The sequence below is a fragment of the Schistocerca serialis genome, chromosome 1, assembly GCF_023864345.2.
Source record: "Schistocerca serialis cubense isolate TAMUIC-IGC-003099 chromosome 1, iqSchSeri2.2, whole genome shotgun sequence".
NCBI lineage: Eukaryota > Metazoa > Arthropoda > Insecta > Orthoptera > Acrididae > Schistocerca > Schistocerca serialis.
Genome location: NC_064638.1, coordinates 786,913,800 through 786,926,436, shown reverse-complemented (window position 1 = coordinate 786,926,436; position 12,637 = coordinate 786,913,800). Strand labels below are relative to the sequence as shown.

The 12,637-nt window shown below is 43.8% G+C and overlaps 1 protein-coding gene across 1 annotated transcript in view; it reads left to right on the top strand.

The window, feature by feature from the left end:
* Nucleotides 1-2,564: 2,564 nt before the first annotated feature.
* Nucleotides 2,565-12,637, top strand: part of LOC126433003 (trypsin-3-like) — a 40,786-nt gene continuing 30,713 nt past the window's right edge. The window contains exons 1-2 of the mRNA XM_050090445.1: nt 2,565-2,613; nt 4,467-4,623. Of these exons, the coding sequence (XP_049946402.1) occupies nt 2,565-2,613; nt 4,467-4,623 (206 nt within the window). The remainder of the gene's footprint in view (nt 2,614-4,466; nt 4,624-12,637) is intronic.

The following is a 12,637-nucleotide window of genomic DNA, read 5'->3' as shown; positions in this document are numbered from 1 at the left end:
GTTATGCACTTCGTGCGTGCGTTGCTGTTCTTGCAACAACGGGGGGGGGGGGGGGGGGAGGGGGGGGATAAGAATATAGAAACACCAACACACAACACGTTACCAGGCTTAATATGGCTCAGGAAACACATTCACATTGAAAGCCACTTCCAGTCTCCTCGTGACGGATAAATACAGGTCCTGCATGGTTTCCATGTGAATCTCATATATTTCTTCCTGAAAAATACGGGCAAGTTCAGGTAACAAAGATAGAGGAGGATAGCAGCAATGCAACCCTCTCTTCAAAGTACAGCACAATGGCTCAATAATATTGAGATGTTGTGATTGTGGTGGCCGAGGAAAATGCAACAGTTCATCCTCGATTCTCGTGCTCACAAAACCAGTCCTGGGCGACGCGAACTGTGACGCGTCTCCCTGGAAGATAACATCACCATTAGGGAACAAGCATTGCACCATGGGATGGACCTTATAGCGAAAATGCTCACTTTATTCTTCGCAGTAATGCGACCTTGCAGAGTAATCACGGCGCCCATGGAATACTACCATATGGCTGTCCTCTTGGGACATAAACTCGGCCACAAGTTGTGAACAGCGTGACTCATGCAACCAAACGACGCTCTTCCATAGCTCTATAGTCCGGGTTTTATAGCTTTGACACACCGTTTTCCTGATGGGAATTTGCATCACTGATGAGTGGTTTTGAACTACAGCTCGCTTATGGAGCTCTATTCTGGTTGTTTTGGTGCTGACCGGGTTCGCCAGTTCTACATTCAGGTTCGCAGCGTCTTTTGTAGCTATCGTTCTTTTATTTCTCCTCACAACCTCCATTAATCACCATCCGTTACTATGAGTCAATACAAATTTTCGTCCATGTTGTGACTAGCGGATGACCAGGCAGCAATCAGTCGCAGATAATGTGTATTGCAAAGCCATACCTACGGCAACTGGTGTAACTAAATGAATAAATTACACATTCTTACTTTTCAACGAGCTAACGGACGTCTTGAGACCCTTATACTGAAATATTTCGAAAGGATTTCTGAAAAATCTTCGATATTTTGTCGGTGGAGCTCTGGTTCACCCTGGACGGACGTGAACAAACGTGAACTAATCTAATGGGAATGTTCACAGATGATGGCTGTTGCAGAAGATAGTAGTGGATATATTGTAAATGTGGATTACGACACGTAAAGTCTTCAATAAATCTAGATACCATTTTATTTCATGTGCTGGCCTTATCGTTGTCACTTGAAACATACAGGATCCCTAAGGAACACCCTTTGCCTACAAGGAAAGTGTTCACAAAACAGAAATAAACGAATTTAGGAGCATCACAATTACCGAACTAAGGAAATCAGTTTTTGACCAATTTATACTACCATTAGTGAAGTATGACTAGTGGACGTGGACATTAAATGTGTTCATTTTTTGTCCAATTTGTCCTACCATTAGTAACTATGACTATGGGACATGGACATTAAATGTGTTCATTTTTAAAATAACTGACAGTAGTCAAAGTGCTATGGAAACTAAGTGTTGGGTTACATAAAGAAACACAGAAAGAAACTAGTAGACGTCAGACATACAACAAATATAAGTAACGCAAAGGAATGTGTATATATATACTTTGAAATGGCTGTGAGCTAGTCATGTCACTCGTAGAAAAATGCCAGATGACCAAAACAAATGTTACGTTAACCGAAAGCACAGAAAGGAAGACCACCATACAGATGGAACAAAGACGAACGACAGCTGGATTTGATTGGCATCGAGAAGCTAAAGATCGGTAGAAATGGATGAAGCTGCTAGGACACATTGTTGCACGTCGTCTCAGAGAGGCCACATCACCAAGTGACTTATTTGGCTGATGATGAAGATGATGATCTTATTGCGCAAGTAGAATATTTCATGCAAACATCGTTAACAAATATTTCAAACTATAGCCACTCTGGCGGTTCGCAGTACTACGACATACCTAGAAAGTCATTGTAAGCACAGAAAGTGACCCCTCTTCCCTGCTTGGAGACCCAGTGGGAAAACTGCCCTGTGTAACACATATTTCTACTCGTGACGATTTAACTTTATTTTAAATCTGAAATAACAAATTTTCCGAATAGCGTAAAATAAAAATCGATTGTGTCTCAAGTATTAAACGTTTACGTACTCGCGTTATTGCCAGAAGTCCTAGCCAGCTTCCTGTGAAAATAAAATCTTTATTGTGATCCTGAATTTCAGTACCAGGTATCTAATTAAGTTCTCAAAAAATCAGACAACAGTCGAAGGGAACTGTATCGCAGTCGTAGGTGATATGGGGATACTTGAAGAGTATATTACTGTCTTCTGTAGAGTATTCCAATGATAGTTCTTAGGTGCTGCTGTAAAAACTTAGGTGACATACGCAGTAAGAGATAAGGATCAAAAATGTGATCGCTGTAACGTATTTTATCAGTAAGATTACGGGTAAATTAATAGATTAGATCTGTTAAGTGCCAAACAAGGCGGATGTTGCTAAGTATAAATTGAAAACGCTGGAGACACTGATTCAGTCAATGGATTTCACAAACATGAGGAACTTGCTGCTGGTCTGCTGCCTCTTTGGGGCTACAGCTTTAGGTAACTTGGCTTTCTATGTTTATCGCGGCACTATACACATACCTACTTAGACTAGTTGCATCTCTCAATGCTTGTACAGTCGTGGACAAAACGAGCGAGACCCCTCGCCTTTTCGTTATGCTGATCCACACGGCTTTAAAGTCTGCTACACAGCATAACATGCAAGGCGACCAAGTGCTACCAACATACCATGCGCAGGCGTGAAATTGAAAAACTATCCAAACTTTGTTAGACTGTTTTCAGTCCAGAAAGCCCCACGCAACGGAAACTGCACCATTTTGCCATTTTCATCACGAAATTGCCGCCTTATTCATGTCTGGGGTAATAATAGAGGACTGTTTGCCTGGGTTGTCTGCTAGTGTAGTGAAAGGTGTTTGCTGCTGCAAGGGAGGTCTGGTTTGTTTTCGGTTCTAATCTTGATGGAGGCCAGATAGACTATCAGTAAAGCAATTTTAAGAAATTCTCGCACCCCCAATACGTTTTATTGTTACCTTTATTCTGTACCGGCGCCCTTTGGATGTCAATATGAAACTTTCATACTTGTTACTGCCCACTTTTTCCGCTTCCGTCAATAACTGAATTGACTTCAGTGTGGCACTGAATGATTTCTAACTGAATTTCGTTATGAATCTTCACGCATTGCTAAATTTGCACACTTTCGTGGTAGGTGAGAAACGGTAATCCAGTATGACTGGTCTGAACTTTGACACAGACCGTTTCGCAGCCGAATGCGCGTAACATTTTCCTAATTCGTAACGATCTGGGGTACTTTGTCTTACTAAAACAGTTATGTTATATCGATAAGCTGAAATTCATTTTTATTAGTACAGATCATACTAATTAGCGTTTCTTCTTTCATTTATATCTTATATTTACGGGTTGTGTTTAACACACTAATCAGCATTATAGTCTTACACGTGATTGAAAACAGTCCGACAAAATGCGGATAGTTCTTCAATTTCACGCCTGTACATAGTATGTTAGTAGCACTTCGTCGCCTTGCCTGTTATGCTGTGTAGCAGACTTTAAAGCTATGCGGATCAGCATAACGAAAAGGCGAGGGGTCTCGCTCGTTTTGTCCACGACTGTACACCTGAAGACTAAATAATTGCAATAATGAAATTGTAAACTGTCACTATTTTGTGTCTAAGTAACCGAACAGAACTATGAGAGTGACTGAATCCATAATGAGGCTAAGCAATCATTTGTGTATACGAAGGAATTTGGTGTTGAAGCCACTCTTCCTGTAATGAGCGTTTCTTTTCTGAAAGGTCTTTTGGCACCAGATTTACGATTTCGTGGTATCTCGCAACTGTTAGTCTTTAACATTAGTGTTATAATCTTCCAAAACGTTTTACCAGCCAGTGATTTAATATTCCATGACTTTATTACTACAAGACAGTAGGTTGTAATATAAAAGTGATCTGGCAGCTAACATAAACAACGTGTTCCTGAAGGACATATGAAGACCCAAGCCACCATTAGTATGATAGCAGATTTTGTATTTGGAAAGACAACTGTACCCACTTTATGAGAGACATTCTACTCTTATGATTAATAGATAGCATGTTCATTGGTTGGTATTACGGCAAACTCTACTGGTATCCTGTTACACAAATCGCCGAATGTTCAGGGTGGAGTCTTTTTTAGGTCGATAAAAATATGAAATCTGCGTCATAGAAGATTTATGACTCGACACACCACGCCCCATATCTGAGTCATGCTCATAGCGAAGAAATACTGGCGTCCAGCACCAGAATGGAAAATAGAAAAAATCCAAAAGAAGGAAACAGGGTGACTTAGTCACAGAAACGTCTCCCAGCCTGCAGTGACACTCCGGTCTGTTGTTACAGTGTCCGGACACGGTGGCCGCATCGTGAGCGGCGAGCCGGCGGAGGACCACGAGTTCCCGGCGCTGGCGTCGCTGCACGTGAACGGCAGCCACTACTGCGGCGCCAACGTCCTGAATGAGCGCTGGCTGCTCACCGCCGCGCACTGCGTCATAGCCAGGTAAACGGCCGCTGCCAAACGTGTACAACAAGCAGGTGGAGAGCAGCAGTGAGCTGACTCAGTATTAGAAAATTTCTTAGGTTTCTTACAGGGGTTTATCCAAACATGCAAACATGTACTTCCAGTGTCCGATATATGCTGGTGACTATTAAAATTACATGATCATGAATAATATTGTAAGAAACGTCAAATTGTTGTGAAGTAAACCACATCCCTGGATATGAAAACTAGTAGAATCTCAACGCATTCGTACAAAGTAAATAGACGTAATGCCATCTTCATCTTTTGTAGTCCTGTCTTCCTCATTTGCGTGTAATATTACGGTATATTGATAATTTTTACTTATGGGCCGTCTGACAGCAACTGAATAAAACACAATTTTAGTGCCATACGCGTTTCGCCTTTATTTTCTGCAAGGCATCATCAGTGGCAGGTTGCGTTGACAATTTCTTACATATTAAACATTGCATTGAAACAAGCGTTCAGTTCATAATGCTGTGGAGTGTGGGAAAAAACCGCAAATTGGCATTCATAAGAAGAAGAACAACACCAAAAGTGCAACAGGAGCGTAATATGTAAGAAATTGTCAACGCAGTCTGCCACTGATGATGCCTTGCAGAAAATAAAGGCGAAACGCGTATGGCACTAAAATTGTGTTTTATTCAGTTGCTGTCAGACGGTCCATAAGTAAAAATTATTAATATACCGTAAGACGTAATGCCATTTACATTCAGTCTACAAGGAAAGAATAAGCAGTGGGTTTAGTATTCAGATATGGCATATCACTATTGTTTGTAAGATGATTATGCAGTTCCTTGCGTAAGGAGAGACAGTGGCTGTCGCCGCTGTGGAAGCTCTGTTTCATCGTTCTGTAGCTCCTGATAGCCGGTACCACACGAGTGCCTTAGAAATGCGCACCTGGTGGATTCAGGAGGGCCGTATACAACGTCATGCGGAATATCGTTGGCCCCATGTGACATGATATTCACTTTGCTAGGCAGGTTCTGACAGCTACGTCACCTACCGCGAGTCAGGAAATGAACTTGATTGCAGCAATGCGAGTATCGACAGGGACAGAGCGACCACATCTGAAACATCAAGGACTGTCAGTAGGTCAACCGTTGTTGCAGCTTCCGTCGAGAAAGCTGCGCTGACAGTGGCGCGTCCAACGACAGTATTTGACACAGGTATGACATTACATCCTGGTTCTGCATCAACGTCATGTTGGACTTATGTACATACAAGCTCCGAGAACTGCATTCGTCATCATCACACAGACCCAGCATCAGCATAGTGGTATGGCATGCCACTGAGCACTCAACACAATTTCCTCTGGTTTACATAGGCTGTATTCTGGGAAGCAGTGTGCGGTGTTATGATTAAAGTGCAGCTACTCACAGAGACCGAGTGTGGGCTGCAATTATCGCTTGGCAGTGAAACTTGGTGGACATGCTAGTGCATAAAGTGAAACCGATTTACACTGTGAAAAAATTAGACAAATCTGGCACTGTACAATGTTTTTATGACGGTGTGACATCAACGCTTTCGTTTGACAAGCCATAATGCAGTGAATGGCATGGCTATATGAGACCGACCGTGCTTGGTTGCTGCAGATGTTTTATGTGAACAGCAGCAAATTATAGAGCAGCATTGAGAAACTGTCGCTGACCGAAAGGTCTCAGGTGAGGTCCAGTATCATTAAATGGTTCAAATGGCTCTGAGCACTATGGGACTCAACTGCTGTGGTCATAAGTCCCCTAGAACTTAGAACTACTTAAACCTAACTAACCTAAGGACATCACACACATCCATGCCCGAGGCAGGATTCGAAGCTGCGACCGTAGCGGTCGTGCGGTTCCAGACTGTAGCGCCTTTAACCGCTCGGCCACTCCGGCCGGCAGTATCATTAAATGTTTTAAAGAAGATTACGATGAAATTCCAAAACGTAGGTGAGGTTGGTGTAGAACCTGAAAGAGAAAGACGTCATATTGCGGTGGAAGTTATTGACTAGGTTGCTATTGCTGTAACTGAACATGCAGCACGTGCCCTGGATAGTACTAGTGTTCGTGCTGCGTCACCAGAATTGGCTGTCCCACTGTCAACAGTATGGAAAATTTTTTGGTCTGCTGTGCACTGGTACCCCTACAATATCCAGAGGGTGAGCAACAGAAACCTCATGATGTGTTGCAATGTTCTGTGTCTGCTCTTCCGTTTCTGGTAGACATTGAAGTTAATGGCACTTGGCCAGGCACATTTTACATTACAGGCTGCAGTCAATACACAAAACTTCCGAATTTGGGGTAGTGTTAAAGTGCTTCTTGTGCACGAGGATCTACTGCACTCTCCTTTTTTCCACTGATTCGCAAGAACCTTTATTCTTGGTCGGTTTTTCTGTAAAGAGAATACACTGAAAGGGCCTGCCAGTTTTACCGCGACGTTTGTATGTGTTCGAGACCTCCTCGGACAGCATGTGATTCCAGCTTTGGAAAAGGGCAGCTGTGTGGAAACAACTGTTTTCATGCAAGATGGGGCAAAGTCTCACATCTCTTGCCCAGTGACACATCTGATTAACGCAATCTTCCACGAACTTGTTATCTCCAGAGGTTTTCCACAAGCAAGGTCTGCAAGATTATCTGATCTGAATCCACGTGAGTCTTGGCTGTGAGGATATCTAAAAGAACAGCTTTACCAGGGACATGATCGGTCTCTGCCTGATCCGTAGGTCAGCACATACACTGAAGAGCCAAAGAAACTGGTACACCTGCCTGATATCGTGTAGGGCCACCGCGAGCACGCGAAAGTGCCTCAACAAGACGTCGCATGCACTCGACTAACGTCTGAAGCAGTGATGGAGGGAATTGACACCATGAATCCTGAACAGCACGTTGCAAGGCAACTCACATATGCTCATTAATGTTCATGTCTGGGGAGTTCGGTAGCCAGCAGAAGTGTTTAAACTCATAAGAGTGCTGCTGGAGCCACCTGTATCTATTCTGGACGCTTGTGTTGTCGCATTGTCCTGCTACAATTGTCCAAGTCCGTCGGAATGCACAATGGACCTGAATGGATGCAGGTGATCAGACAGAATGCTTACGCAGGTGTCACTTGTCAGAGTCGTACCTAGACATCTCAGCGGTCCCGTATCACTTCAACTGCACAGGCCCCACGCCATTACAGAGACTCCACCAGTTACAACAGTCCCCTGCTAACATGCAGCGCCCACTGAATCATGCGGTTGTCTCCATACCTGTACATATCCATCGGGTCGATACAATTTGAAACGAGACTTGTCCGACCAGGCAACATGTTTCCAGCCATCAGCAGTTCATTGACTGTGTTGAGGGGCCCAGGCGAAGGGTACAGCTTGGTGCAGTGTAGTCATCAAATCATCAATGGTACATGAGTGGGCCATCTGCTCCGAAAGCCCATATCGATGATGTTTCGTTGAATGGTTCGCACTCTGACAGTTGTTGATGGCTCACCATTGAAATCTGCAGCAATTTACGGAAAGGTTGGTTTTCTGTCACGCTGAAGGATTCTCTTCAGTCGTCGTTTGCCGCTTTCTTGCAGGATCTTTTTCCGGCCGCAGCGATGTCGGTGATTTGATGTTTTATCGGATTCCTGATATTGACGATACACTCGTGAAATGGTCGTACCAGAAAATCCCCACTTCATCGCTACCTCGGAGATGATGTTTCCCATAGGCGATGCGACAGTAGCGCCGTATTGTGCCTGTTTACATATCTTTTTATTTGAATATGCATGCCTATACCAGTTTCTTTGGCGCGTTAGTGTAGAAACACGTTGCTCATGTTCCACTGAAACTGCCGCGAGCAACTGTAGAAAGGGTCGTTTTACAGATGCAGCATTTCGTCGGCATCTCTTGTGCTCATACTGAACAAATTGTGTAAGCGGCGGTTAATAAAATCAACGTTATGCCTTTCTCACTTGTTTGAACTTCTCTACCCATGTCCCGTTACTAATACATTACTTATGGAAACATTTCTGTCCGTCTCTCTTGCATACAAAGCGCCAGATCTCCATCTTGTGGTCAGAATTAGAACTACTTTTATTCCAGCGTAAATCGGCTTCACATTTACGTATTAACTTATCTAATAAGTTTCCCTCCCATAGCATAATACTGTCCACACTCGGCCTCCATGAGTTGTTGTTGTTGTTGTGGTCTTCAGTCCTGAGAATGGTTTGATGCAGCTGTCCATGCTGCTCTATCCTGTCTGTGCAAGCTGCTTCATCTCCCCGTACCTACTGCATCCTTCTGAATCTGTTTAGTGTATTCATCTCTTGGTCTCCCTCTCCCCCTCCCGGATGACGAACTTCGCCATGACATCTACCCTTCCTTCCAACTGTAACCTGGCCTTGCTCCCCCCCCCTCCCCAGGGCCCCCTTTTTCCTCTTCCCTCCTTCTCCCAGAGCGGATTTTCCTCCATCCCCCCCTCCTCTGAGACCCCATACTTGCCTCTTTCCTTCCCACATCCCTCCCTACGTGGCCCTCTTCAGCGCAGCCCCCGCTCATCTCCTCCATCTCTTCCCCTCCCTGCCTTCTTCAGGTCTCCCTCATCTCCTAGCGCCTGGCAGATCATCTGTATTGATCATCATCAGTGTGCCACATCAGTGTTGTGCTTAGTGCTGTTTCTCCTGTGCGTCAAGAGGTGTGATTTTAATTGTGTACTGCCTTGAGGTTCGCCGTCAGTGTTACGTTATGTGCTACGCCATCCGTCGATACCTTTATGCTCCAGTCATACTGTGCCTTGTGTTCTTTTAATCGTCGCAGTGTGTAGCTTTTTGTGTGTGCAACTTTTAAACAGCTTTTTATCTCCATTTTACAGTCACCCCGCTTTTTGTCTCTTGCCTTCCATGAAGTTCCCCCTTTTTTTATATCTATGTTCACCTTATTCTCTCCTGCTGTTTTTAAATGTCTTCTATTGTTTTGTTCTATGTCTTTCGGCTGAAGAGCAGCGCATATGCTGCTGCCAGCCCGCCCCGATAGGGAATTGAAATACAATAAAGAAAAAAAAATGGTTTCCCTCTACGATTTTTACCCTCCACGTTGCCCTGCAATCCTAAACTGGTGATCCCGTGATGCCTCATATCATGTCCTACCAACCGATCCCTTCTCCTAGTCAAGGTGGTTCCACAAATTTCTCTTCTTCCTAACTCTATTCAATACCTCCTCATTAGTTATGTGATCTACCCATCTAATCTTCAGCATTCTTCTGTAGCACCACATTTCGAAAGCTTCTATTCTCTTCTTGTCCAAACTATTTATCCTCCATGTTTCACTTCCAGACATGGCTACACTTCCTGACACTTAAATCTATACTCGAGGTTAACAAATTTCTCTTCTTGCTTTCCTTGCCATTGCCAGTCTACGTTTTATATCCTCTCTACTTCGAGCATCATCAGTTATTTTGCTCCCCAAATAGCAATACTCATTTACTACTTTAAGCGTCTCATGTCCTAATCTAATACCCTCAGCATCACCCGATTTAATTCGACTACATTCCATTATTCTCGTTTTGCTTTTGTTGGTGTTCATCTTATATCCTCTTTTCAAGACACTGTCCACTCCGTTCAGCTGCTCTTCCAAGTCCTTTGCTGTCTCTGACAGAATTACAATGTCATCAGCGAACCTCAGAGTTTTTATTTCTTCTCCATTGATTTTAATTCCTACTCCGAATTTTTCTTTTGTTTCCTTTACTGCTTGCTCAATATACAGATTGAATAACATCGGAGAGAGGCTACAACTGTGTCTCACTCCCTTCCCAACCACTGCTTCCCTTTCATGCCCCTCGACTCTTATAACTGCCATCTGGTTTCTGTACAAATTGTAAATAGCCTTTCGCTCCCTGTGTTTTACCCCTGCCACCTTCATAATCTGAAAGAGGGTATTCCAGTCAACATTGTCAAAAGCTTTCTCTAAGTCTACAAATGCTAGAAACGTAGGTTTGCCTTTCCTTAATCTATTTTCTAAGGTAAGTCGTAAGGTCAGTATTGCCTTACGTGTTACAACATTTCTTCGGAATCCAAACTAATCTTCCCCGAGGTTGGCTTCTACAAGTTTTTCCATTCGTCTGTAAAGAATTCGTGTTAGCATTTTGCTGCCGTGGCTGATTAATCCGATAGTTCGGTAATTTTCACATCTGTCAAGACGTGCTTTTTTTGGGATTGGAATTATTATATTCTTCTTGAAGTCTGAGGGTATTTCGCCTGTCTCATACCTCTTGGTCTCCAGATGGTAGAGTTTTGTGAGGGCTGGCTCTCCCAAGGCTATCAGTAGTTCTAATGGAATGTTGTCTACTCCCGTGGCGTTATTTCGGTTTAGGTCTTTCAGTGCTCTGTCAATCTCTTCACGCAGTATCATATCTTCCATTTCATCTTCATCTACATCCACTTCCGCCTCCATGAGTCTTTAATTGTAGCTACCCAGCATTTCTGATTTTCTGAGGCCGAAGGCAGTGCCCTATCTTTGAGGTCTCCATGGCGTTATCTTTCAATAGGATTACATAAGATCGCACGTTGCCCGTGCTGTACTGACAGTCTCACACAGAGGCTTCAGCTGTTGCCTTGGTCGTAACCTTTCCCTGATGCCTCACCTACTGGAAAGATATGTGATACGTTGTCAGGTGACTAGAAGGCCTGCACTCGCTAGCCTCTACAATTGATGAATCCCGACATGTGTCTTCCTACCATCATTTCATCTCTGTACCCAATGATTATGACAGCTCATGTACTAAATATTGCTTTCTGTATGTCCCTAATCACCCACAAATTTGACCATCTGTTCTTCCTACTATACTTTTTACGCTCGTTGGCGAAGTGTTCGTTATTTAATGCCATTCTGGCTTTATAGTATTAATGGCCAGCAGCTTTGTGAGAACACTCGTGATTTATGTGAACCGACTGACCTTACTATTCTGTAAAATGAAATCAATTCTCGGTGTAGACCGCAGTCAAATGGTTCAAATGGCTCTCAGCACTATGGGACTTAACATGTGTGGTCATCAGTCCCCTAGAACTTAGAACAACTTAAACCTAACTAACCTAAGGACATAACACACATCCATGCCCGAGGCAGGATTCGAACCTGCGACCGTAGCAGTCTCGCGGTTCCGGACTGAGCGCCTAGAACCTCTAGACCACCGCGGCCGGCAGACCGTAGTCATCCGTCAGTTAATGATTCTGCACCAATTTCTACGAGTTACAAAAAATCACAAAACGTGCAAAGTCTCTACGAGTGTCTGCAGCCATGGCTGGCTGAGCTACAGGAGCAAGCGATGCTTACGTACGTTACTATGAACCCACTTGCACATCGGTGCCGCTCGATCCACGTCAATAGCACCACCGCCTGCGGAAAACTCACCTGGCTTACCTGCCCTGTACGAGGTCTGGCGTTTCGCATCAAATTGTGGTACACGCACAGCCTTTAAATGTAAAGGTAGCCCTACATAGAGGTAGGTGATCAGAAAGTAAGTATAAAATGCGTCTGGAAAAACAGACTAAACTCATGGAATTCTGCATCCTTCAACTAATTTGCTGTACGGGAGAGTCAGTTTCAAATCAAAGATAAATAAGCATCACTCCAGAATTCTAGAAGCATTGACGGAAGCTACTAGTTCGTAGCAATCCTCTCAACAACGCAACTCTGATGTACTAAGAACCCCAGGGGTATATCGCAGAAAATAAGGCACTATAACGGATATATACACTACTGGCCATTAAAACTGCTACACCATGAAGATGACGTGCTACAGACGCTACATTTAACCGACAGGATATGCAAATGATTAGCTTTTCAGAGCATTCACACAAGGTTGGCGCTTGTGGCAACACCTACAACGTGATGACATGAGGAAAGTTTCCAACCGATTCCTCATACACAAACAGCAGTTGACCGGCGTTGCCTGGTGAAACGTTGTTGTGACGCCTCGTGTAAGGAGGAGAAATGCATACAATTACGTTTTCGACTCTGATAAAGGTCGGATTGTAGCCTAGC